Below are 24,357 nucleotides of genomic sequence, written 5' to 3'. Positions count from 1 at the left end.
GCTGCCTTGAAAGGAATTGTTTATCGCTCCTAAGAGGAGGGGCATTTCCACCACAAGGAGCTGTGTGGGGGAAACCTCAGGGTCTGGCAGGAGGTGGAGGGGAGTGAAGGGAAACCGTAGGCCCGAGCCTTTGTCATGGTTTTCTGGGAGGGACTGGATAAGACAGGATAGGCAAGCTGAACAAGTTTAGGATTGGATAGTGTGAATAATTTTGTCAGGCTCTGTGCTACAGAGGTGTTCCCTAGTTATCTGATACTTGGCCTTTGTTTTAGGGTAGGAGGAATATTGGCTTGGTATATGATAGATAAAGGTAGCATTTGAGAATATGAACTAAGTATTGGTTAGTTTGCGTATGAAAGTATTCTCAAGAGCATATGTTTGCAGTCTCCAGGAATTAGCTAACCCTGGAAGGGCAGTCACCTGGGGCCCCAAGGACCCAAGACGTTAAAGCATCATGAAATAAAAGACACAAAGTTAATACAAGTTGTTGGTGGAACTGGATTTGAAACTAGGCAGCTAGGCAGCTAAATGAATAGAAATAATATGGTATAACTTTAAACCAGTTAAAGAGTAATATGGTATAACTTTAAACCGGTTAAAGACACAAAATTAATACAAGTTGTTGGTGGAACTGGATTTGAAACTAGGCAGTTCTCTGTGGTTCCACAGAGAACACTCTTATCCTCTTTACTATTATTTTGCCTACAAAGAAACAAAAATTAGACTTTCTGCAGATTTCTCATGAGCACCGAGCAATATCAGACGAAATATAAGAGTGGGAGTATTAATGTGCTAAAGGAAACCTGTGAATCTAGAATTCTAAACCAGCCGTTTTGATAAAGAGGGTGAACTAGAACATTTTCAGATATGCTATGATCGAGAATGCTGACTACGCATCGACCTTCATGAAAGAACTACCGAAGGATATACCTTCTTCAAGAATGATTTGAACCCAGGAGGAAGCCATAGATGTCAGAATCAATAGTAAGGAAAGAAGTTGGCAGAAATGTTGGTAAATACATAGATTGACTACTTTTAAAAATGGCTTCTTTTGGGGTGGTTAAAATACCACCCTAAAGTGGAATTAAAATACCAGACAAAAATGCCTAGGAATGAGAGGTCAGACTGGATTTAAAGCATTTTAACTTTCTCATTTGGGAGGATAACAGTATTGCTTAATTTCATACTTTATGTAGCATGTTTAAAATGCAGTTATTTTCTAAATGAATAGAAATAATATGGTATAACTTTAAACCAGTTAAAGAGTAATAAAGAAAACATCTGTTCAACATATAATAAATGTAAAAGGATTTAACACATCTGTTAAAGGACAGGTTTTGAAATTAAATATAAGTGATATAAAAAGATTATAAGCATGATAGGAAAAGATGTGATAATTAAATACTTGTTAAAAGAAAACCGATAAATATTAATATCAGATGAACTAGAACTTAAGGCAATACACATTAATAGGGATAAAGAGGGACTGTATATGATGATAAAAGGAACAGGGTATTAAGGTTCGAATAATCATGAGTTTGTGTACTCTAATGACATATCTTTTCACATCATGACAAAATATTGGAAGTATTTGGTTAGCACACTAATTAAGAAGTTCTTTACAAGGCGAGATCCATGAAGGCAGGGGCATAGTTTTTATGTTTATTGCTATATATCCAGTGCTTACAACAGTTCATGATTCATAGGGACTCATAAGTATTTGTTGAACGAATAAACAATTTAAAGAAGAAATGGACAGCTACAAGGGGAAGTTGACATGCACAAGCGGGCATGAAAATTTTAAAAAACTTCTGTCAGGTACTGGTAGATTGTGCAGACAAAAATTAGTAAGGGTACAGAAACTTTTAACAACACAAGTAACAAGCTTGATACAATGGCTATAGTAAATTCTGCCCATAACAAAGAATATAGGGTAGACTTATAAATATTAGTTGCAACCAGGTAACAAAGTAAGTCTCTACAATTTTAAAGAATCTATGTCATACAGCACAATGAAAAGGTAATCTTTAGAAATTTTGTTTGGAAACTAGAAATAATCCTAAACAATCCATGGATTGGAGGAAATCAGTCACAGTGGAAAGATCAGGATTTGTGAAATTTAAGTGAAACAAAACTTAGATGGCAATTTATAGCCTTAAATGAATTTATGAAAGAACAAAACATGCTGCTAAGGTTAAGCATTATTGAAGAAGTTAGGAAAAGAACAGCATGAACCCAAAGAAGGAAGAAAATTAGAGCAAAACTGGAAAACAAAACATGATAGACAAAACCAACAGATGATAAAAAATTAAACCATTTTTTCTACTAATAAACTTCTAGAAGCGCAAAAGTAAAAAAGAAAAGTAAAAAATAATCCTAAGAATAGAAAATGATAGACAATTTTAGGGGTAAAAAAACAGGAATACGTGAACAACTTTATGCTAATGATTTTGAAACTTAAATTCCCATATTCTTGAAAAATAGGTATTTTAAGGCTCATTGAAAAGGAAAGAAAATCTGAATAAACCAGATAAAGGTAGCATAACTATAGAAATAATCTCTAAAAAGGCACATTATTACCACAAATACAGTGTGTGGTCCTTGTTTAGATCCTGCTTCTAACAAACCAGTAGTGTTAAACAAGAGGTTATGATATAATTGAAACACTCATTAGATAGTTGATGATATTAAGGAATACTTTTTTTTTTTGGACATAACAGTAGTTAATTTTTGGCGGGGAGGGGAGGAGAGACTAAAGCAATTATAGGTTACACGATATGACATTTTAGATTTGCTTCAAAATAGCGGAGTGGTGGTGGGAAGTAAATGTGGGTTATGGGGTAGATGGCAGTGTTCGGTATGATAGCCACTACGCATATATAGTTATTTAAATTAAAATTAGTTAAAATTAAATAAGGTAAAATTTTCTGCTCCTAGGTCACAGTAGCATATTTTTGCACTAGTACAGATACAGGAAATGTCTGTCCCGCTGAAATCCAGTTGGAGAGAGCAAGTATAGATGAAACAAGATTGACCATGTGTTGAACAATTTTGAAGCTAAGTGATGGGGTTCATTTTGTTATTCTCTCTGCATTCGTATACATTTGAAATTTTCCATGAAAGGAAGAAACAAAAAACATGTGACCTTTGAAAGAAAATTACAAAAGATCTAAAAGACGACTTGAAGATCTGCTTTTCATGAATGGTGAGACTCTATATGATATCAGTTCTCCCCAATTAATCTGTAAATTCAGTTCAGTTACAGTCAAAATCCCAATAGCTGAGATAGTCCTGAAGAAAATGGAGGTGGGAGCGCTCATTCTAAAAATTATCAAGGCTTAAAGGCATAGGAATTAAGAACATGTAGATGAAGGGGTAGAGAAATAGGCCAGTGGAACAAAACTGTCCAGTGATGGACCCTTGCTAGACATGACTTTGGTGTATGACGAGTCATTTCTAATCAATGGGAAAACCATGGTCTAGTAATAAATGGTCTTGGGATATTTGGTTTTAAGGGCATGATGATGTGATTTTAGACATCCTGGGTTTTAAGTTTTCGTGGTGCTTTAAAGTGGAAATATGCTTTAGGCAGATGAATATATGTATCTGAAGCTTAGAGAGACCTAGTTACAGAGATTTGGGAATCATAAGCTTATAGGGATCCGTGAGGAAAACACTGAAAATACTCAGCCAGAGATAGAGCATGAGAGAAAAGACCGCAGATGGAAGCCACTGGAACACTGGTATTTAAAGGCCAGGTGGAGGCAGCTGAATCAGCGTTAAGCTCAGTAAAGGCCTGTTGGGGGTTGTGTGTGTGTGGCTGTGCTGCCTTATTCAGAACATCTCAGATTTCCATTTCTGACAGGTAGTAGGTGCGGAGTGGCCAAAGATGTAAGGCTAAAGCTAGAAAACGGCGTAGTAGCTCAAGAGAAGGAGGGAGTCATCAGATGCTTTGGACAAAGCAAATAAGATGACTGAAAAGTGGATTGAGCAACAAGATGTCACTCACTGGCGACCTTAGGGAGTGCTGTTTCAGTGTTGAGGAAGACGCTGGGAAAAGGATCTTATAAAGGGAAGTGAGAGAAGAGGCAATAGCTAGAGGGTGCTCGGATGAGAGAGGTTTTTTATTTCCAGTCGTTTTTTATTTTGTTTTTGTATTTTGATGGGAGAACAATGAACATCCAGTATTTAGGGGGGAGGAGTAGAAGGAGCTGTCAGAGAGGGAATGTGTGAAGATGGAGAAGAGAAAGGCAGATAGATAATGAATCAAGGGCCCCATGGAAGTGAAGTGATGAGATCTAGAACAGGTGGTGCACCTCCCTTTGAGAAAGGGGTGAGGCCTCGTCCCCAGAACCAGGGTAGACAATGAGATAAAGATGGAAAGTTGGAATCTGGAAAAGGTGATGCGGATAAATATGCCTTTTTTTGTAGGCCAGGGTAGATTTACTGCGGAGTCAGGAAGCTTGGGCTTTAGGGCGTCTTAGTAGGACAGGTAGGCCCCTGGATTGTTAGGAGTTGCAGTGTCCCAGGTAGGGAGGGACATTGTAATCCTGAAGCATTTATAAGTAAGCATGTCTGACACACTGTCTAGTGGTCTCTCAGAAGAAAGTTATCAAAATTTCTAAGACTCCATTTATTTATTTGTTATTTATTTATTTATGCCTACAGCACCTGGTCTTCCTAGGTGGTCTCCCATCCAAGTACTAACCAGGCCCGACCCTGCTTAGCTTCTGAGATCAGATGGGATCGGGCTCGTTCAGTGTGGCATGGCTGTAGACTCCAAGACTCCATTTATTGTGATATCTTTTCTCATTGTGAATAACTTTCATATTAGTACCTAATTTGATATTTATGGGTGTGTGTGTGTGTGTGTGTGTTTGTGCGTGCGTGCGTGTGTGTGTGTGTGTTTTAAGAGCCTCCTCTACTTAAATGTCAAGCCCCTCGTACCTGGATCTCTCCCTGCGTGTAGGTATGGGGGCAGAAGTTGAGGGAGTTCAGTCTTAATTTTCAGAGTGAAATAAGAGACACGATCATTTGAGAGGGCTGGAGGTAGGGTAGGAGGCTGGGCAGAGTATGTGGATTGCTTAAAGTAGTCGTTGTGGGGAGGAGAGACCTAATGAGGGACAGTAAAGATCATTCTGAGAAGCCACTCCCAATCGTCTTTCACCCAGACCCACGTTTGGGCTGTCCAGGTGTAGGCACGGAGAAGGCACATTTTCAGGTTAGGGTTGCAGGGTCGTAGAAAGAGGAGGGTCCCAGGGTGGTGGGGGAGCAGGCGGAGGGCGAAGTGATGCCGCCGAGTGGAGGCTGAGCAGGAAGGAAGTAGAGCCACGTGCCGGGCTGCTCATTCCTGGAAAAGCAAGGGGTGGAAGGTGTGTCGAGGCTGGAGAGCAGGTGAACTGGAAATCGAGACTGAGAGAGGAGTTTATTCTGGAGAAAGCTGCGAGGGCCAATGATGTCAGCTGAGGACATCCAGATAATAAGGTTAGGAAGTGTATTTCCGGTGTTCTCAGATTTATACCCAGGACTCGGTGGGAGGGAAGCCTGCCTGGGGAGGTGCGTTTAAGGTAACAATGAAGGTTGTTTTGGCCAGAGAATTAATAGTAAAGAAGACTTGTGTAATGCAGTGTTGTGCAGTTGATCGCTTCATAGTAGGAGTGAGGATTGAAAGAAGCAGGGTATTTTTGCTCTGTGTTTGTATTTTAGTCAAGTTTTCATATAGTAACTAAAATGCAAATCTATACCCAAAGTAGTTTACATTGTATTCTGCCCTGGTTTTATGAGCATCTACTTCATTGCAATTTTTATATCATTTTTATCACTGCCCTTATGCCTCATAGAGAAGTAGCAGCAACCCATTAAACAAGTGAGAAAATAAGAAACAGTGACCTTTACAAGTTTACCTCTTGCCTAAACGAGTTTGCTTAGTCATCAGTTGATGTATTGGAAACACAGGAAAAAAATTAAAAGCTTTTTATTGTGTGTTAACTCTAACGTATTTCTTACAAGTGTACACCAAGTCATTTGCCACTCATTTCTATAAAGCTGCTCGAAGATTTTTATATGTTAAACAAAGGACCACTTCTCACATGAGTCTCTCAAGAAAAAGAAAAAAGTATCTTATCCAAAGAGAATCTGATTTGATTCTAGAATCCCGAGTTGTGCTAGAAACCATTGCATCATAGTTAGATTATCTTTACTCAGTTGATGAAATGGTGGAGCAACCATTCTTTGAAAGGATGCCAACAATGAACAAATTTCAGATATTTTAAACAATGTTGGGTACCATCGTGAAGATGAAGAAAAGCTAAGTACTTCAATGGATTCTAAGTATATATTCCATTTAGAGCTGCTTTTCATTTCTGTAGGGCCTTCAGTCATCAGAGGTAAATATAAATATCTACCCATATGTGTATATGTTTTTTAAAAGATGTTAAAAATTTTTAATTCCTATATCGACATTCTGATTAATAATCTTGTGTTTTCCAGTTTCCTACTAACCATTGTTCACAATCAGACACAGTTTGAAGAAGAATAATCAAAGTACTAGCAAAATATTATTCTAATAAGTCAGCTTTAAGTTTTTAAAGGGAGAACATTTTTTTTAATTGGAATTTTCTTCCTTGTTTTGAAAAATCTAACTCTGTAAACAATCCACTGTGATTTTGACATAGTCTTATGATCAAAAGAAATGTTTTTAATTAGATGCTAAATTGTTCTAAATACACAGCATGTCCCTGGCTGCTTATTGTATCATCTGTTGCAGAAGAATAGGAACCTCAACTTCTCCGCCAAAAAGCACGTACTGGAAAGATATCAGTGAGTACAATTTAATATTTTCTTATAGAAACAGTGGCCTGTTTCCAGGGTGCTAACCCGTGGACTGTAACCCATGATAAATCTCAGATTCATGTATGTCTTTTCTATACTAATGGTCCACCCCAAATGTGTAAGCCCAGAGCCATGCATACTCCTTTTCCTTGGGAGTCTTTTCCCTGCCCTGTGTTTCCTGTCAGGTTCACACTCATCCTGCTGCACTCGACTTAAGTATTAACTGCATTCTTATTAAGCTCCTGCAGGAAACAGAGCCAGGCACATGTATCAGGGTCTGCGAATTCAGTGGCGAGCAAGGAAGATGATGGGCTTGATTTACAGGAGCTTAGGATCTAGCACTAATCTGTTTTTATTTGAAAGTCTTTATTTACTTTATTTATTACTATTTGTGAAAGGAGAAGATTGGCCTGGATCATCTTTTATTCATTTCACAAATATTCATTTATTATCGACTCTGTGCCGGGTGCTCTCCTAGCCTAGACTGTGAGGATACAGTACAGGTATGCCTCAGAGGTCCTGCGGGCTCAGTAACAGACCACTGCAGTAAGGCAAATATTGCAGTAAAGTGAGCCGTGAATTTTTTTTGTTTCCTAGCGCATATAAAAGTTATGTTTACACTATATTGTGATCTGTTAAGTGTGCAGTATTATTATGTTAGCGTCTATGTACATATCTTAATTAAAAAATATTGTTACTAAAGGATGCTAACCATTATCTGATCCTTCAGCGAGTTGTAATCTTTTTGCTGGTGGAGGTTCTTACCTTCGATACATAAAAACAAAGCGAAGTACAATAAAATGAGGTACGCCTGCGTTGAATAACACAAAGTCCCTGTTCCCTGGAGCTTCCTTTTGATCTTTACAATAGGTGTTGAGGATAGATCCTTTTCATCTAGAAAATGCTGTGATTCTGTATTTTAAGTATAAAAAGAGGAGTAGGAACAGAGAATGGAGCTTTTTCCCCTTTTGTTTCTGGCAGAACAAACTCAAGTAGTGAATTTAGGGTAGGAGGAAAGGCTGTGAGACTCTTCTGTTCCCAGGGTCCAGGGGACAAGAAGCGTCCTGGTAAGAAGTAACGGAGGTAGCAGCAGAGAAGGCACCTGGCTGCTCTGCGGCCCACAGGATGGGGGAGGGGGAGGACGTCCGGGAAGCCATCTCAGAGTGAAAACGCCCCAAAGGAGTTGCTCGGTCAGGAAGCTCTGTGTCACAACTTCTGATCCCATCCCTGCGGATCTGGAACTGTCCTCTTCCCTGTACTGGAGCCACTAGGTCATGGAGTTTGGGAGGGACGTTCATCCCCCTTGCTAGATGTGTAGGGAGGTCGGCTGGGGAGAGTTCTTATTGCCGTAGGGAGGGGAGATGTGTTCTTGAGCGAAGGGCTACCTCTATACTGCCACCAAATTATAGGTAACGTAGATTCTTTGTGGGCTGGCCGCAGTACCAAAGCATCATGGGTAATCTATGAAGTTAAGGTTGTGTTCCTTGCACGTAACAGAAACTTGTACCATGGCTTAAATGAGGTTTTCATTTTTCCTACATAACAGGAAGTGAAGATAGAGACAGGGCAGGAATTGCAGTTTAGCAATCCTCTCGTCTTCCTGCTCCGTTACCTTTATTGTCATGGTCACAAGACGGTTGCTGAATCCCTGGACATCAAGAAGGCAGAAAGGCCGAAGCCATCTCCTGAGGCATTGTCTTTTTATTTGGGGGGTCCCTCCCCATAGACATCCATCTGTATGTGGCTGACTACAGCTGTGTTGTACAGCCAGCCCTGGCGGCCAAGGGCTGTGAGAACTGGATGGGAATCGGGCTATGTTAGTCAGGATTAAGGGGCTTAGGTGTATCGATAGGCAACTAGCTGTGTCTGCCACTGGGAGTCTTTTTTGTTTCGTTTTCTTTGAAGTTGAATTTTTATTACCTCGACGTACAGAAAACTCAAACATGTACACCTGGCCCCGGTTGGTGGCCAGTTCTTTAGCCTTCACCTTTTCCAGCTTGGCAGTGCAAGCTGAGTGTGGGCCCAGGACGCTGCGTCCCCGTTGACGGCGGATCTCGTGGTACCCCACCAGCTTAGCCAGCGCTTCCTGTCTCCCAGGTTAACCCCTGTGAAGGCAGCCGTGGCGCAGGTCTTCCCGTGGACCAGGAGCCCCAGCCTGGCCTTCCCCTGGATGATGCAGTGGGGAACCCCCGACTCACGGCATAGGACAGGTGGGGACAGGCGATGGGATCCACGTCATGTGCAGTCACTACCAGCCGAGCCTTCTTGTTCTCCACCTAAGTGGGGGCAGTATTAATTCCCACTCGAAGGACAGGTGGCCTCCTGATGGGGACATCCCTTTTGCCGGCAGCTGTTTCCTCAGCCTGAGCCAACAACCTCTGCTTCCCTTGCGTTGTCTCTGGACTGTGCCCGTGCGCCAGCTTAAGCACTTGAGTCTGGCGGCCCACGGCCTGGGCGAACTGCTTCATCGCAGGAGTCACTTTCAGGCGCCTATAGAGAATGGCCCTTTGCTGCTTCAGCCCCGTGTAGCATGGCCATTTGACAAAGCGGGTGAGGTCCCTTTTGGGCCAGATGTCCTGTCCAATGCCAAAATTCTTGGGTGTTTCCTCAGACAATGGATTTGCCACCTTCCTGGCCTCTTGCTTCCACAGCAGCAGGGGCGCGGGCCACCTTCCTTCCCCTGGCCTTTCGGCATCTTGGGTGGCAGAAGGAGAGAGCTCTAGTTTTTTTTTAACAGCAAAGAAGGTTTTTCCAAGTTTTGAACAGAAAAATTACAAATAAACTTGTAGCACGTAACCTGTATTTAGAACAGGGCTGTCTCCACGTGATACTTAACCACCAGTTATGACATCGTTACTCTGGAAAGGGACTGTGTCTCCACCTGACAGATAGTCCCTCAACATTGTAGTCTTAGTAGGGGCGGGAAGAATTATCTCCTTTATTGAATTGGTCATGAACTAAAGGAGTCAGAAGGAAGGTCAGTTCCCTGAGGGTCGCATTCAGTGGCAGCACTGGAAGCCTGGCAGTACCAGCAGTGCCGCAGAGCTAGGGTCTCGCTGATTTGCAGGGGGAGGGCAGAGTAGCTGGTGGAGGAAGGGGAGAATGAGTGTGAAATGAGAATGAATATGAGATATTGGTTATATTTTTATATCCAGCGTTTATTCGTACATTCGTTTATATCTGGAGATCAGAAGCCATGTGTTGATAGCAACCGATTTTATTTGTGGAAAGATATCAATAACTTTTTATCCAATTATGTATGACGTAGGTAGAGACATAACAGTGTTGCCTCTTTCCCGTTACATTTTTAAAATAAAATTCATCACATTGACTTTTTTTTTCTTTTTTGAAGGAAATATAATAAAGTTAACTGGATCGCTTATTTTAGGGTAAGTGTCAACTGCGAATACTAATTGGCACCCTTATACAACTATTTGAAACCTCAGTGGAAGTGATTTACAGGTAGTGAAAAGGGCATAGGTTTCGGAATTAGGTGGTTTCGTCACTGGGTAATCACTGGTTCTACCACTTCAGGGTTCTGTCAGTCCACTTACTTGACCTTCTGAATATCGTTTTCTCTTGGGTCCAAGTGTATAATGGGGATTCTGCCCACCTGGCACTGTTGCTTCAAGGAAAGCAGTTGACAGATACAGCAGGGAACTCACTAATTAGCTTTCACATGCTTAAAATCACGTTAGGTTCTAAAGTGGGCGAAGAAGATAAAGATGGACTATAGTCTAAATTAGTTTTGAAAAATTTTTAAATCATTATAAAACTCTTAGGAAAGGAAATTGAGGCCAACTGAGACAACCAGGAGATTGCCATCTCCCACCGCACGCTAAGTATCTTAAAGGTGCGGGCTTAATGAATGAAGCGACTCTCAAAACTGATTTTTCGTTCTTCTTTCTTTCCCCTTTTTTAGAGGGGATATATGTGTTAAATGTATGTCTAATACTGCTTTAGTGTTTTTGTCGATAATACTCTTTTTCACTAGTATAAATATACAATCAACTCAAATGCTAAAATGATAAAGGAGGTATATTTGGCATTTTATCCAAATATAAGATTTCTCCATGATATTGTAAGGTGAGGCAAAATGTATTTAGATGATTTTTCCCTTTGACTTATTCTGGGCAAAAGATAAATGAGTACTCTTTTGTAACACAATTTATTTATATCACAGTTATATTCAGAAATAGAGTAGAAATTAATCACACAGTTTCTAGTAAAGAATTTTGTCTTTCATGGAAAGCATGGTAAAAATACTTGAATACATTTGCTTTGATTTTAGGCTGTTTGGGTAGATTCCCAAGAGAGTAGAGGATTCTTTTTTTTTTTTTTAAGCATTTTATTTTATTATTAGTATTAATTTCAAGTATATAATGCATTGGTTAGACGTTTACATAGTTTATGAAACGATCCCCCTGATTACTGTCTTCCCTCTGGCCCCCCACCCAGCCATTACATCACTGCTGACTGCGTTCCCCGCGCCGTGCTCCCCATCCCCGTGACCATCTCTCGACTACTGATTTGTACTTCTTTAACCCTTCACCCCTTTCTCCCAGCCCCAACCCCTCTCCCCTCTGGCTGTCACCAGATTGTCCTCTGTATTTGTGAATCTGCTTTCCATTAGTTTGTTCTTTTTGTTCTTTAGATTCCATATGTAAGTGAAATCATATGGTATTTACCTTTCTCTGACTTATTTTGCCCAGCATAATAACCTCTAGGTCCACCCATGTCGTTGCAAATGGTAGGATTTCATTTTTTTTTTTTTTTAAGGCTGAGTAATATTCCATTGTATGTACGAATCATGACTTCTTTATCCAGGCGTCTGTTGATGGGCATTTAGGTTGGAGAGAAGAGGATTCTCTTGAGTCTTCTCTCTGTTCCTCTGGTGAAGGCCAGTGTCTGGCCTTTTTGTCTCATGTGGTTTTGCTTTGGGGTGGGAAGCCCTGGAGAAGGCTTAGTGTAACTAACGTTCATAAGCTCTAAATCCACATAGTGCAGCCTTGGTGTGTGGATTTAGGGAGTGTGCAGGGCAATCTGATGAGAGGAAAAATATCCTTCATTTGGGGGTACACAGCAAACAATATTGCATGTCACATTTTAAAATTGTCATTAGGTATAACTCTTAGAAGAGGAGGAACTTTTATGCTGGTGATGGGAGTACAAATTGGCTAATCTTTTTGAAAAAACAGTTTGGCATTATGTTGTGAAGTTGAACAATATATATGCTGTCAGGAAGTCTGTAATTCTAGATATGTACTCTAGAGGAACACAAACACCTGTGTGTACAGTATAGATGTATGAGATGTGTAACAGTGTCGTCTGTAATAGACTGAAACTAGCAATTCTCTAAATGCCCGCCTGTGGTAGAATGGAGAAATAAGTCGATGTGCATCCGTTCAGTGGATGATTCACGTACCGTATGAAAATACAAATGCACGGACTCTGGATTCGTTCACAGCGCTGATGGCTCTCACAAACAGGTCTGAACTGAAGAATACGTCTGGTGTGAGTCCATTCCTGTGAAGTTCACAGGCAGACAAACTAAGCTCTTGTTTAAGGATGTGTGGATGCTAAACTATAAAGAAAAGCAGGGGTATTACTGTGATAAAAGTCAGAATAATAATTAGCTGTAGAGATGAGGTAATGGGTCAGGACCGGGGGATGGGGGGGACATACTATGGGCTCTGGGGTACTGTTAAAAGTTCTGTTTTTTGCCTGGGTAAATGTAGCTGTAGCTTTTTATTTTTATTTGTTAAACTGAAATGTGTGTTTGCCTTTGTACATATATTTTGCACATACATACAAATGTAATATGGTATATGCACATTACTGTATACATATTATGTTTCCCAATGAAGAAATGTTCACTATGAAAAGATTACAAGTGACTCTTGTGTTACATTTCGATCATATATTTATGGTGAATTTTTTATTTCTTTTTAAGAGGTTCATTATTTCTTACCTATGAGGCTCTGGCCCTGAAGAAGTCTTTGACACTAGACAGTCAAGTGGTAGAGAGAGAAAAAATGAAGTCATACATTTATGTGAACACAGTTCCTATAGATAAAAGAGAAAATCATGGTAAGTTTATAGTGAAGTATTTTCATCTTTGTGAAAAAATGGAAGCTAGTTACTGAATTTTAGGAATGAATATTTAAAACACAGTGTTAATAAGATAGGTTCAGCTGATTCTAAGATAATCACCAAACCGTGTGAGAACCAAGCCCCTAAAGAATTAATTGAAGCCCAAATTTCACACTTCCGTGTTTAACCCGAGTTTGCAGCTCTCCTGTAATTAAGCGAAGGCCAGCCAGCTGTTCTAGTCTAAACTCAGAGTCCACACCTGGCACTCAGTTTGGCCAGCATAAAAACATGATTTCTTCACTTAGCTCGGAGATATTTCTGATATCAGGGATTTATTCATGCACACTAAACTCATGAGATGGGTTCGTAAATATGAACACCAACTTATTTACAGAGGGAAAAAATCTGTCATAGAGGCTGGAAAACCTGTTTTTACTAGTCACAATATTCTTTGTTGTTAGTCTCATGGAAACCTAATTAGGAATCAGACAATTGCTTGGTGATCATGAAATTTTAGCGCAGAGGCGTATCTTTTCATTAAGGGCAGTCTGGCGAGTCACCACGCAGAGCTGCATGTTATACCCGTGCCTGTTAGCACATTCTGATCCTTGAGCGAGGCAGGTTCTGCTGCTCCCCGCCTCCGAGCTGTAGATCTCATCGCTCTCCTGTTGTGTTTATTATTATTTCACCTTGCTGTATTTCAACATGCTTTTATGGTGTTACAGTTTCTATTACACAAGTAGTTTTTATAGCTTACGATTTAACTAGTAAATATAGGGACTATTTTTAAGGGACATTTTCCTGAATGTAGCTAATCCTATGTTGTGTATGAGGATTTTTGTTAGCTTTGGTTAGTGTTTTTTGTTTTTTACTTTTTCCCATATGGTTTTAGTTGCTTTGATAGTGACAATAACAAAAAGATGCTATTTTATATTTTCTTTTTGAGATTTCTCTTTGAAGTATTGGGGCTTAGCATGAAGAGTACCTACTTAGTTTTATTTAAATTGTAATCACTTTAGGAATCCTCTACCAGGCAAGAAAAGAGCTTCACAAAGCAGTAAGGAAAGTACTGGCAACGTCAGCCAAGATACTACAGGGTCCGTTTGCCGGTAAGTATCCAACATTTAACTGGGAATCTTTATCAGTAAACAGAAAGTCATTTGATGATCTACCTGAGATATTTTTCATTAACATTTATTATGGCTTTGGAAAATTAAGTAACAGTATTCTCTTGCTATATTTAATTTTAAGGGCTTAATGCCTTGGACAGTTTTCTTCTTTCGTGGTTGTTTGTTAGCTATTTGTAAATAAATATTGAAATGAAATATGCCCACTTCAAAATTTAAAATTTGTTAGAGGAATTTTTTTTTTAGATATTTTATTATTAGTAGTAATGCTTTCTCATAATGAGAATATTGCATGAAACATGTAGATCTCACAGGCAGGAAAGCCAGAAAAGAGCTTACCAGACCTCTAAAGTTGGCATAAAAAAGAAAGGGTGGGAACGCTTTCTAGAATTAGGAGAGAGCAAAGAGATTTAATTAAATCTGGTTTTAAAAAAACAAAGATATTTTGGAGACTATTGGAGAAATTCGAATATGGAGTTAGATTGGATTTTAGATGATTTGGAAGGTTTTTGTTAGTGTTCTTGGGTGTTATGGCATTGTGATTATATAGGTGAACGCAGGCTTATTCTTAGGAGACGCAGGATGAACTATGAAAGGTGAAAGTCATTATTTCTGCAATTTCCTTTCATGTAGTTTAGAAAAAAATGTAGACTCAGGCATATAGATTGAGCAAATATGGCAAAATAACAGTTGTGATAGAGCTGTGGTAGAGAAAAAGCAAAAAAACCCCAACAAAACACATAGTAGAAGCAAGATAGTATATAGAACAAAAGCACATAGATACTACACAGAATAAATATTAAAAGAAATGACAGCTGAGAATAAACTATCACTTCTTATCAATACCTGGAAATAGATTGAACTCTCCTATAATAGATTTTCAAATACTTGTAAATTACCACACTAAATAAACGGTGTGTCCACAGTGGCCATGCTGCCTCTCTTTCTCTTGCAGACACGTTCAGCACAGTCGACCTGGAGGACCACGAGTGTGCGGTGTGGCTGCTGCTGCAGAAGAGCAGGTCGGACGACAGAGCGGCCCGGATGCAGGCGGTGCAGGAGATGCTGGCGGCTCGGCACTGGCACGGTGAGCCCGCCAGCCCAGCGCGCCACGCGCCGTTTCTGATGTAGAAGAGAAGGGAATGAGGCATTAAAGAAGGGAAAGAATTCAGGCAATCTTTAAATATGTTAAAAAGACTTCCGGAAATTAGAAAAAGAAACCCCAGTGAAAGCCAGCTGGCCTGGTGACCAGACGTGTGTGGTAAGAGCAGCCTCAGGCTGCGGCAGGTACGTTTGTGCGACTTTGTCCCAGAACAGAGTTTCGCTCGGTTAGAGAGACGCTTGGAAGGAACTCTGGATTCTGTTATGGCCTAATGTTGTGTTTGCGTTTTCTTTGGTTCCTATTTAATGAAATATATTTTAATTGCTTGCTGCATCTTATATTTGCTTTCACTTGACAATCTGACTTGGGTCTGATATTAATAATCAGTCAGATGTATCTGATTTGTGTGCATATATCACTTTTCAGGGGTATTTAAAATACTTAATTTTATCTAAAACTCAGTAAAAATACATGATCAAGAGCTCAGATCTGCTTCGATTTTAGTACGGAGACTAACGTACACTTTGTTAGTAGAGTCATAAAAATGGGTAAAAAACTAGAAAAATGTTCTCAAGAAAAGTCTCAGAATAAGATCTCTGCCTCCATACAAGTTATTTGATTGATTGGCGGCCATAATTATAATAACTTATAACATAAATAAAAACTTTTTTAATGTTAGACTTAGAATAAAAATCTTTTTCAAAATCTGCCTCCCGGGACTCCATTTCAGACTTACTGTGTCACGAAAATCAGGATTGGAGCCCAGGCATATATATTTCGAAAAGTTCCCCACTTGATCTTGAAGAACTTGCCCAGGTTATGAGCTGCCGTTATTAAAAAGAATGTCCGCGTCAGTGATTAGAGTTTTGATTGGATACATGTCTTAGTCTCCTTGGGCCACTATAACAAAATACCACAGGCTGGGTAGCATATGAACAACAGAAATTTATTTCTCAGTTCTAGAGGCTAGAAATGCAAGATCAAAGTGCCAACAGATGTGGTGTCTGTCGAGGACCTGCTTGCTGTTTCATAACTGGCCATCTTTTCTTTGTGTCCTTGTGTGACGGAAGGGACACTGGGTCTCTCTGAGGTCTCTTTTATAAGGGTTCTAATCCCATTCACGCAATGTCTGCCATCATGACCTAATCACCTCCCAAAGGCCCTTCCTCTAAATATCATGACATTGGGGATTAGGTTTGATCATGTGGATTTTGGGGTGACCCAAACATTCGTTCTATAGCAATACATAAAGAGTGGAGTGGTTCAATCATGGAGGCAAAAACAAAGTCCCCCCGTCTGGAACCGCAGACGTCTCATGGACATCACGGAATTCCGAAGCAGCATACTGTCGCCAGGGAATGGGCCTACATGCAGCCTCAGGCGTTTGGAGTAGTGACGACAACAGCTTTTGAACACTAGGGTTATTTTACAAAAGGAGGAGTTAAATTGATTCTGACATTAGTTTTCACATTTGAGTTTCATCTTTTCAAAAATATTAGCTAGCCCCTGATGTACCCAGGTAAATGTTGAGAATTGTGAGATCAGATATGGAAATGTTGGATATTTAGCTTATTGATATTGTAGTTGTAAAAAAAATACTTGAGAAATCTTGAATTGTAAACTCGTAATTTAAAAGTTAGAGTGCTTTCAAGTAGCGTGTTCATTTAATCCTTGAAACAATTTCCAAGCTCATTTGGGTGCTGACAATATACTTTGACAATAGATTACCAGTACAGGACGATTGCCCAAGCCTGTGATCTGAGAACTCTTATTGGTTTGGCACGAAGCAAAGAGAGTGATCTTCGCTTTTTCCTCCGACCACCTCGTTTGCCATCTTTAAAAGAAGTAAGTAAAGCAGATAATCCAGTGAGTGAAAAAAGTGTGACATACAATCTTCACTTTGGGCATAAAATAAATATTCAAAAAGTAGTTTGTTGGCTACCTTTCACAAGCAGGTAAACGTTGTATACCTGAAATTGTATTTTCCGTACAAAGGTTTCTTGATTCCTTAGGAGATGCTGAGTCTCTCATGTTATTTTCCCCTTTTGGGGACCGAGAGTCTCGTACACCAGAGGGTGACTTCATAGCCTCCATGAATTGTTCCCTTGTTCCCAGGTTGCTGTTAGATCAGTTTTCCTCAACTTCAACACTATTGACACTTGGGGCCAAATAATTCTTTGTTGTTGGAAGCTGTCCTGTGCATTGTAGGGCGTTTTAACAGCATCCCCAGCCTCTGCTCCCTAGATGCCAGTGGCAGCCCCAAGTCGTGACAACCAAAAACATCTCCAGATATTGCTAAATGTTTCCTGGGGTGCAAAACAGTAGCTGGAGAAGCACTGTATATAGTTATTAGTATATTAATACACACAGATATCAGTTGCTAACCACTAACATCAGTGTTTGAGCATGTTTCTTGAGTACCTTTCCTAGACTAGGAAATGAAAATCTGAAAAGTTGCTATCAGTTTTTGAAAAATAGAAAACAAATATGCTGGAGGTAAGATACTAGGGAAAATCAGTAGCAAGTTCTGGATTTTAAAAGCTGACTTTAGTTAAAAAGAATGTAATAACTGATTTTGAGTCAAGATGTGAAGTAGCCTATGAGGTGAAAATCTTGAGCTGTACTTTGCAATAGGTCTTTCAATTTGAAAGGTAGAAGACATGAAAGTATAAAATTCAAAACTAAATGATCCTCTGTCTGCCTGGGGGTGGTGGTGACTTTTGAAGACTAAAAGCACTAATTTATCTGGGGTTTTTCTTGTTGCTTTTTGGGCTTTGATTCTTTGTGTACTTTTTGTTGTCGTGCTCAGTTGTCGAGCTTAATCAGGAAGGATTTCTTTCCTTTTATTTCAGGATTCTACCATTGAAGAAGAGCTAAGACACCTGCTGGCTTCTTTACCTCAAACGGAGCTGGATGAGTGTATCCAGTATTTTACATCTTTGGCTCTGAGCGAAAGCAGTCAGAGTCTAGCAGCTCAGAAGGTTAGATCACCTATTCATTCAGTAATATGTTGGGGTGTCCACTCCTTCAAGACACTGTGCCAGGGGCCAGCATTTAGAACCTCAGAATAGTTAGTCATTCATCCAAGAACCAAGCAAACATACTGACTTCTGGTTGTGTGCCCTGCACTGGGCTAGGTGTTTAGGATAAATGTGAGACAGGTAAATAAAGTCACAGAGTGTGTAAGAGAAATACAGGTTACTCTGAGGTTTAAGACCTCACAGGAGGTAACTCTGAGGTTACATCCTGAAGAATGACAGATGGTAATCTACAAGGTTTCAAATATCACCTGCCTGCTGCTGATGCCTAAATTGACACCTCTAGTCCCGCGTTCTGACCTAAGCTCTAGATTTGAATAGTTAACCTCCTACGAGGCATCTCTGCCTGGAGGTATAGCAGGCGTCCCGTCCCCCGCTGAGCATGTGAGCCCACCTTTTTGCTCTTCCTCTTTTAGTCTTTTTCACTCAGTAAACGGCATAGCATCCACCTGTTTGCTTATGCAAAAGATAGGAGTTCTTGGTTCTTCCATGTCCAGCTAATCAGCAGATCCTGTAAGCTGTCTTTTCAAAAATGAATTCATTTGTCTCACCATCTTCACTGTAGCCACATGGTCCCGGCCACCGTCATCTCTTTTTCATAGTGTCCTGTTCTTTCATCTTGGCTTCTATTTTTTTACTTAGAAAATAATTTTAAAGTCTCTTTCAGAGTCTTGTATTATTTCAGTTTCTTTGGGGTGACACTGATTCTCCTTTATGTTAGATTGTGGCTTAACATGGCTCATGCATTTTTACCACGAGCTTATCTTTAGCCAGACTGATTGTTTTCTGTAGGCGTCCCAAGCATTCTGGATTCTAAATTTGTCCCTACAGAGCAATTTTTGTGTACGCTTCTGTTGGATACCGCAGGAGTTCACTGCTATAGGACTAGTTTTTTGTATTCCTTAGTTTGGAATTTCTGTAGCACATAGAGAGTGTAAATTCAGATACATCAATAAATAGCATAGTTTTAGGGTTGTGATTTTCCACCCAAAGCTTAAGCGGAAACAGACTTTCTTGCTGCTCTCATGGGCTGGTGGGCAGAGTTTTCCAACCCTCTTATAGAAAGGAGGCGACTTTTCCAGGGCCCTGCCTTTATATGGGGAACTCATGTCTCACTTCCACAGAGTGTGAGACCCAGAATTGCATCTCCTGCAGCAGATGTTGAAATCCCATTCCAAGGGGCCTGCAGACCTTTTACAGCATCAGCTGTGTGCTTACCCACTTCTGCTGAATGTCCTCTTTTTAATTCTAACACTCAAGGGGTTCCCTTTATTTCTTCTTTGTATTTTCTTTAGAGCTTGGCTGTGTTTTAAAATAGCTTTTACTATATTTTACCAAGCATGTTTCTCATGGGAGGGTTCTCTAGAAGCCAAGTTCAGCATCCTGCTGGATCCAGAAAGCTTCCTCATCATGTCTCCATCACGTCTCTAAGCTCTAACTCTCTCCAGTTCCCTGTCTTCACAGTAGCCAGATCTCTTTTAAAAACATGAATTAGATCTGGTTATGCCCCTGCTTAAAGCCCTTCAGACGGCTTCCCATTACCTGTTAAATCCGAGCCCTTTACTTTTTATGATCGAGGTGTGGACTGGCCTTTGTTTACCAGCCTGGCTGCCCCTAGGGTTGGTGATGAGATTGACAGGAAGACTCCAGTAGGCACAGTTGTGAGCTGTAAAGTTTGTTTAGTGGCAAAGGGTATGAAAACTAAAGGAGACTATGCCATAAGTTAGCAGGGCACAGCGTGCTCCGGCTGTAGGGCAGCGTCGCCAGAGCCATGAGTGCTCTCCAGGGACGCTCTGAGTGCTCCTCAGGGACGCTCCCGGCCTTCAGAGTCAGGCTGCCCTCAGACCCGGAAAGTCCTTCTGGTGGAGATGTTTATATTCTCCCCTCCTGCATCCCCTACCCCCGCTGTTTTAGCTATGGCCCTTTTCACTAGATGTAAATAACTGGCATAAAACAGCCCGATGCATAGCAGAGGGCAGCTTCTAAGTGAACCACAGCACAGTGTCCTGGGTATGACATTCTAAACAGACTCCAACTCCAGCCCACTGGAGGCTATTACTGAATTCTAATGCTCTTTTGGTATCATTTCAGCACATTTTTTATCTTCATAAAATGTCTCATCTATTTCCTAGAGAAATCAAAACAAGCTAGAGTCATTATTACTATAATAACTATGTAATCCACTTACTCAGGGGAAAGTATTAGTAAAACAAATCATAGTATTCTGTATTCTTTTACCAATTGAATGATTTGTCATTTTCTCATTTCCTTTTTTTTTTATGAGAGATTAGGGACAAACCAGTAGCTATGACTTCTGTAGTATATTCTATATAATTTCCACTTTGGGCCATGTCTTGGAATTGTTCCATTGATGACGTTGTTTTCTTTTTGAAGCTCAGAATGCCACTGCCTGGCCACTAGAACCCTTTCTGTAAGCTAACCTCATTCTCTTTTTAAGTTCTGTCCCCAGGGTGGCTGTGAAAGTACCTCTGTTTTCTTATTTGACAGTAAGATGTCCCTGGTTCTTAATTCTCTCTGCCCTACAACGTGAATTGGCTGCTCCTCCAGGGAGATCTGGTTCTTCTTAGCAGAGAGGAGAATGGTATCAGAGTCCAAGACCCAGGCACTGGGGGTGCTTGTGTAGGCCGAGCAGGTGACCCCCGGGGCTCTGACCTGCCTAACAGCAGAGCAGAACAGTTACCTTTTACTTAAAAGGCCTTCAATTCATGGCGATGTTTCCAATTCAGCTAGTTTAAAAAAAAATAACTGCTTTATTGAGATACAATTAACATTTCATAAAATTCACCCTTCAAAAACGTATACTCTGTCGGGTATTAGTATACTTACAGCGTCATGCTGCCCTCGTTGCTGTCTGATGCCAGGACGGAGGACACCCGAACCGTTATCAGTCACTCTCCATCCTCCTCCCCATCCGCCGGCCCTGGCAACTGCTAATCTGCTCCCTGTCTTTATGGATGTGCCTGTTCGGACACTTCGTATCAGTGGTATCTTCCAAAATGTTACCTTTTGTGTCATACTTCTTGCATTTAGTGTGACGTTTTTCGCGTGATGTCATGCATCAGCACTCTGTTTCTTCTTATGGCCAGTACTGTTCCACTGCGTGGATGGCATTTTGTCCATTCTTCAGTTGACGGATATTTTGGTTGTCCACACTTTTTGGCTGTTAGGAATAATGCTGCTATGAACATTCACGTACAGGTTTTTGTGTGGACACATGTTTTTAATTCTTTTTGGTACATACCTAGGAGTGGAATTGCTGTGTCATATAGTGACTGTATTTAACCTTTTGAGGAACTTCCAGAACGTTTTCCACAGCAGCTGCACCATTTTACATTCCCCCTAGCAATGTATGAGGATTTCAATTTCTCTGCATACTTGCCAACATTTGTTATTATCCATATTTTTTATTATAGCCATCATATTGTGCGTGAAGTGATATCTTAATTTTGGTTTTGATTTGCATTTCCCTGATGATTAATGATGTTGAGCATCTTTTTATGTGCCTGTTAGTCATTTATTTACATATCTTTGGAGAAATATTTAAATCTCTTATCCATTTTTTTAATTGGGTCACTTGTCTCTTTATTATTGACTTGTAAGGATTCTTTATATATTTTGGACATAAATCTCTTATCAGCTATATTATTTGCAAATATTTTTCCCATTCTGTGGATTTTTTGCTTTCTCAATAGTTCAAACATTAATTTTGATGAAGTTCAGTTTATGCATTTTTTTTCTTTTGTTGCTTGTGCTGCCGGTGTTGTATCCAAGAGACCACGGGCCTCTTATTCTGAGTAATTCTTTACCTGATCTGTGTTCTTTCCTCTCCGTTGGTGGGCTCCCCTTTCATCTGGAAGCCAGGGAACACAGCCTCAATTTCAGGAAGTCTCGTCTAAGTTCCGATTGTTCAGCGTGGCCAGAACCAGGCTTTACCGACGGGGCTGTGGGCACGGTCGAGGTGCGGGCAGAGTGCCCCATTGCTCTCCCCTGCAGGCTGCTCCCACCGCCCACCCTGGCACTGAGTGCTGTCCTCATTGCCAGAGCTCCTGTACCTGGCCTGGTGTTCTTTTTCAGCACCAAAGAGTTTCTTCTGCTCATGACCATTTAGTTAACAGGCTCTCACCTTCTGTACCGTTCTGTCTCCTGCTGCAGTGCTTCCTTACTCTTCGGCTAAGTAAAGAGAGAGAGTGTGGTCTAATACACTGTGCCGCTTCTCCGTCCGCTCAGAAGTCATGGCCTCAGTCAGCAGCGTGAAGAGTTTCCGTTTAAAACTGTGTGTGGTTTTGACTATTTACCACCTTGGGGAGGATGCGGGTCTCCTGCCATTCTCCCGGTCCTCTTTGCCCACCCATCTCACTGAGCTCATTGGAAACAAGATTTCCCCTAAGCAAAGTGATGTCTGAAAAAGTAATTCATATGACCTTTTATTTGCGTTGTCTTGACAGTGTTCTAAAGCAGTATATTTAGAAATCATACATCACACTGGAAATGATCAAACAGATACTTAATCAAAATATTTCCATTCTATGTGGGCAGATCCCATGCATATATAGATTCATTCTTTAAGTAAAAATTTTGAAAAGCAGTCGTTTTGGGTACTTGTTAAAAAAACAATGAATGCTTTGTGTTTAATGAAGTGCCTTTTATTTTTTACTTGAAAGGTGCTCCTTTCACCTTGACTCATGTCCCTGTCCTCTGAACACTTTTTAAACAAGAAAATGGTCCCATCTTGTCAGATCAGTAAGCAGCCCCATTCACTTATTCACATCTGACCTGTCCCCACTCCAGTTTAGTCAGGCTTCTTGGATTTATTTACATGCCAGAAAGTTGGGGGTGAAGGGATAGGAGGGGTGTGCATTTGGTTTGTAATGATCCGTATGACCAGTTTATGGCACGTGCCTCATGAGTCCCCAGGCCCCCTTCAGGTGGCAGTGTGCTGCTGCCACACAGAACCCCTTCCCCGTTGCCCAGCCCACGCCCGGCAGGTGGCCCGCACGGCTCCCTGTGGTTTTAGAGCGGAGCTGCTTCTCCTTCGGGCACCGCAGACCCTTTGCTGGTTCGGCGTAGTCTGTGGACTCGTTTCTAGATGCGTAAAATACTTAGATGCGTAAGATACGTAGTACTATGAAGGAAACCAAAGTAAAAAGACGACTTTTTATAATTAGCATATGTACTACTTATTAATGCATTTAAATAACAAGAAAATACATTTAAAGCAGGAAAGTTTATTTTTTAAATATTTTAACTTTTTTATTTTGAATTAATTTCAAACTTAAAGAATTGCAAAATGAATACATTTCACTGAGATTTACCAGTTATTAATATTTATCCCATTTGTTTTATCATCACCCACTTACTCCTATTCTCTCTACAGACATATTTTTTATGTCTTTTCACATACATTTACTATTTTCCTCCCTGAACCATTTGAGAGTTAGATGTAGAAATGATGCCCCGTCACCTCTGAAATGCTTAAGCGTGGAGTTCTTGACAAAAAGGACATTCTCTCACATAACTGCAGGACAGTTATCAAACTCAAAGTCAACGTTAATAGAACACTGCTATCTAATGTAGACTCCATATTTGATTTTTGTCAGTTGTCCTCGTAATTCCTTTAAGGCAGTTTTGTTATCGTTTTGTAAATCTGACTTGGTCTGGTCTAGGATTGAGCATCTGATGGTCGTGTCTAGTCTCTCTTATCTGGAAGAATGCTTCAGCCTTCGTCTTCATGCCATTGACATTTTGGAGGAGTGCAGAGCAGTGGCTTGTGTAGAGTGCCTTCCCTCAATGTAGTGCGTCTCCCTTTTCCTCATGATTAGATTCAGGTTTAATTAGATGCATTTACTCCAGGAATACAGTATAGGCGATTGGTGTGTTTCCCAGTGGCTCACATCCAGAAGCTCATGGTGCCAGTTTATCCCCTTATTGTTGACGTTAACTTGCCAGATTTCTCTGCTTTAATGTTAATTATCTTTTATTTGCAATGAATACAGGATCTGTGGAGAGAGGAGATATTTTGAGGCTATTAGACTACCCTGTTCTTCTTCAGGTGTGATTTACTATCCTTTGAATGAATCTTGCCTGAATAATAGTTAGCGGTGGGTGGTTGCAGAATGGTGACTTCCCCCACCCCCATCTGTCGCCC

General features: G+C 40.5%; 1 protein-coding gene, 1 non-coding gene and 1 pseudogene across 2 annotated transcripts in view; 1 reads left to right on the top strand and 2 right to left on the bottom strand.

The window, feature by feature from the left end:
• The window catches only part of SERAC1 (serine active site containing 1), a 52,322-nt gene that overhangs the window by 5,949 nt on the left and 22,016 nt on the right, over nt 1-24,357 (top strand). The window contains 7 exon segments of the mRNA XM_015591909.2: nt 6,731-6,819; nt 10,184-10,220; nt 12,785-12,921; nt 13,944-14,033; nt 15,007-15,138; nt 16,877-16,998; nt 18,006-18,134. Of these exon segments, the coding sequence (XP_015447395.1) occupies nt 6,732-6,819; nt 10,184-10,220; nt 12,785-12,921; nt 13,944-14,033; nt 15,007-15,138; nt 16,877-16,998; nt 18,006-18,134 (735 nt within the window). The 5' untranslated portion in view covers nt 6,731.
• LOC112482337 lies at nt 4,660-4,778 on the bottom strand. Its single transcript, XR_003047280.1, has one exon. It is a non-coding gene; the product is annotated as a 5S ribosomal RNA (ribosomal RNA).
• On the bottom strand, nt 8,345-9,734 carry LOC107195873 (annotated as a pseudogene).

The sequence above is a fragment of the Pteropus alecto genome, unplaced genomic scaffold (assembly GCF_000325575.1).
Source record: "Pteropus alecto unplaced genomic scaffold, ASM32557v1 scaffold195, whole genome shotgun sequence".
In the NCBI taxonomy this organism is placed as follows: Eukaryota; Metazoa; Chordata; class Mammalia; order Chiroptera; family Pteropodidae; genus Pteropus; species Pteropus alecto.
The sequence above is the reverse complement of the archived record's forward strand: the minus strand, read 5'-3'. Positions and strand labels throughout refer to the sequence as shown.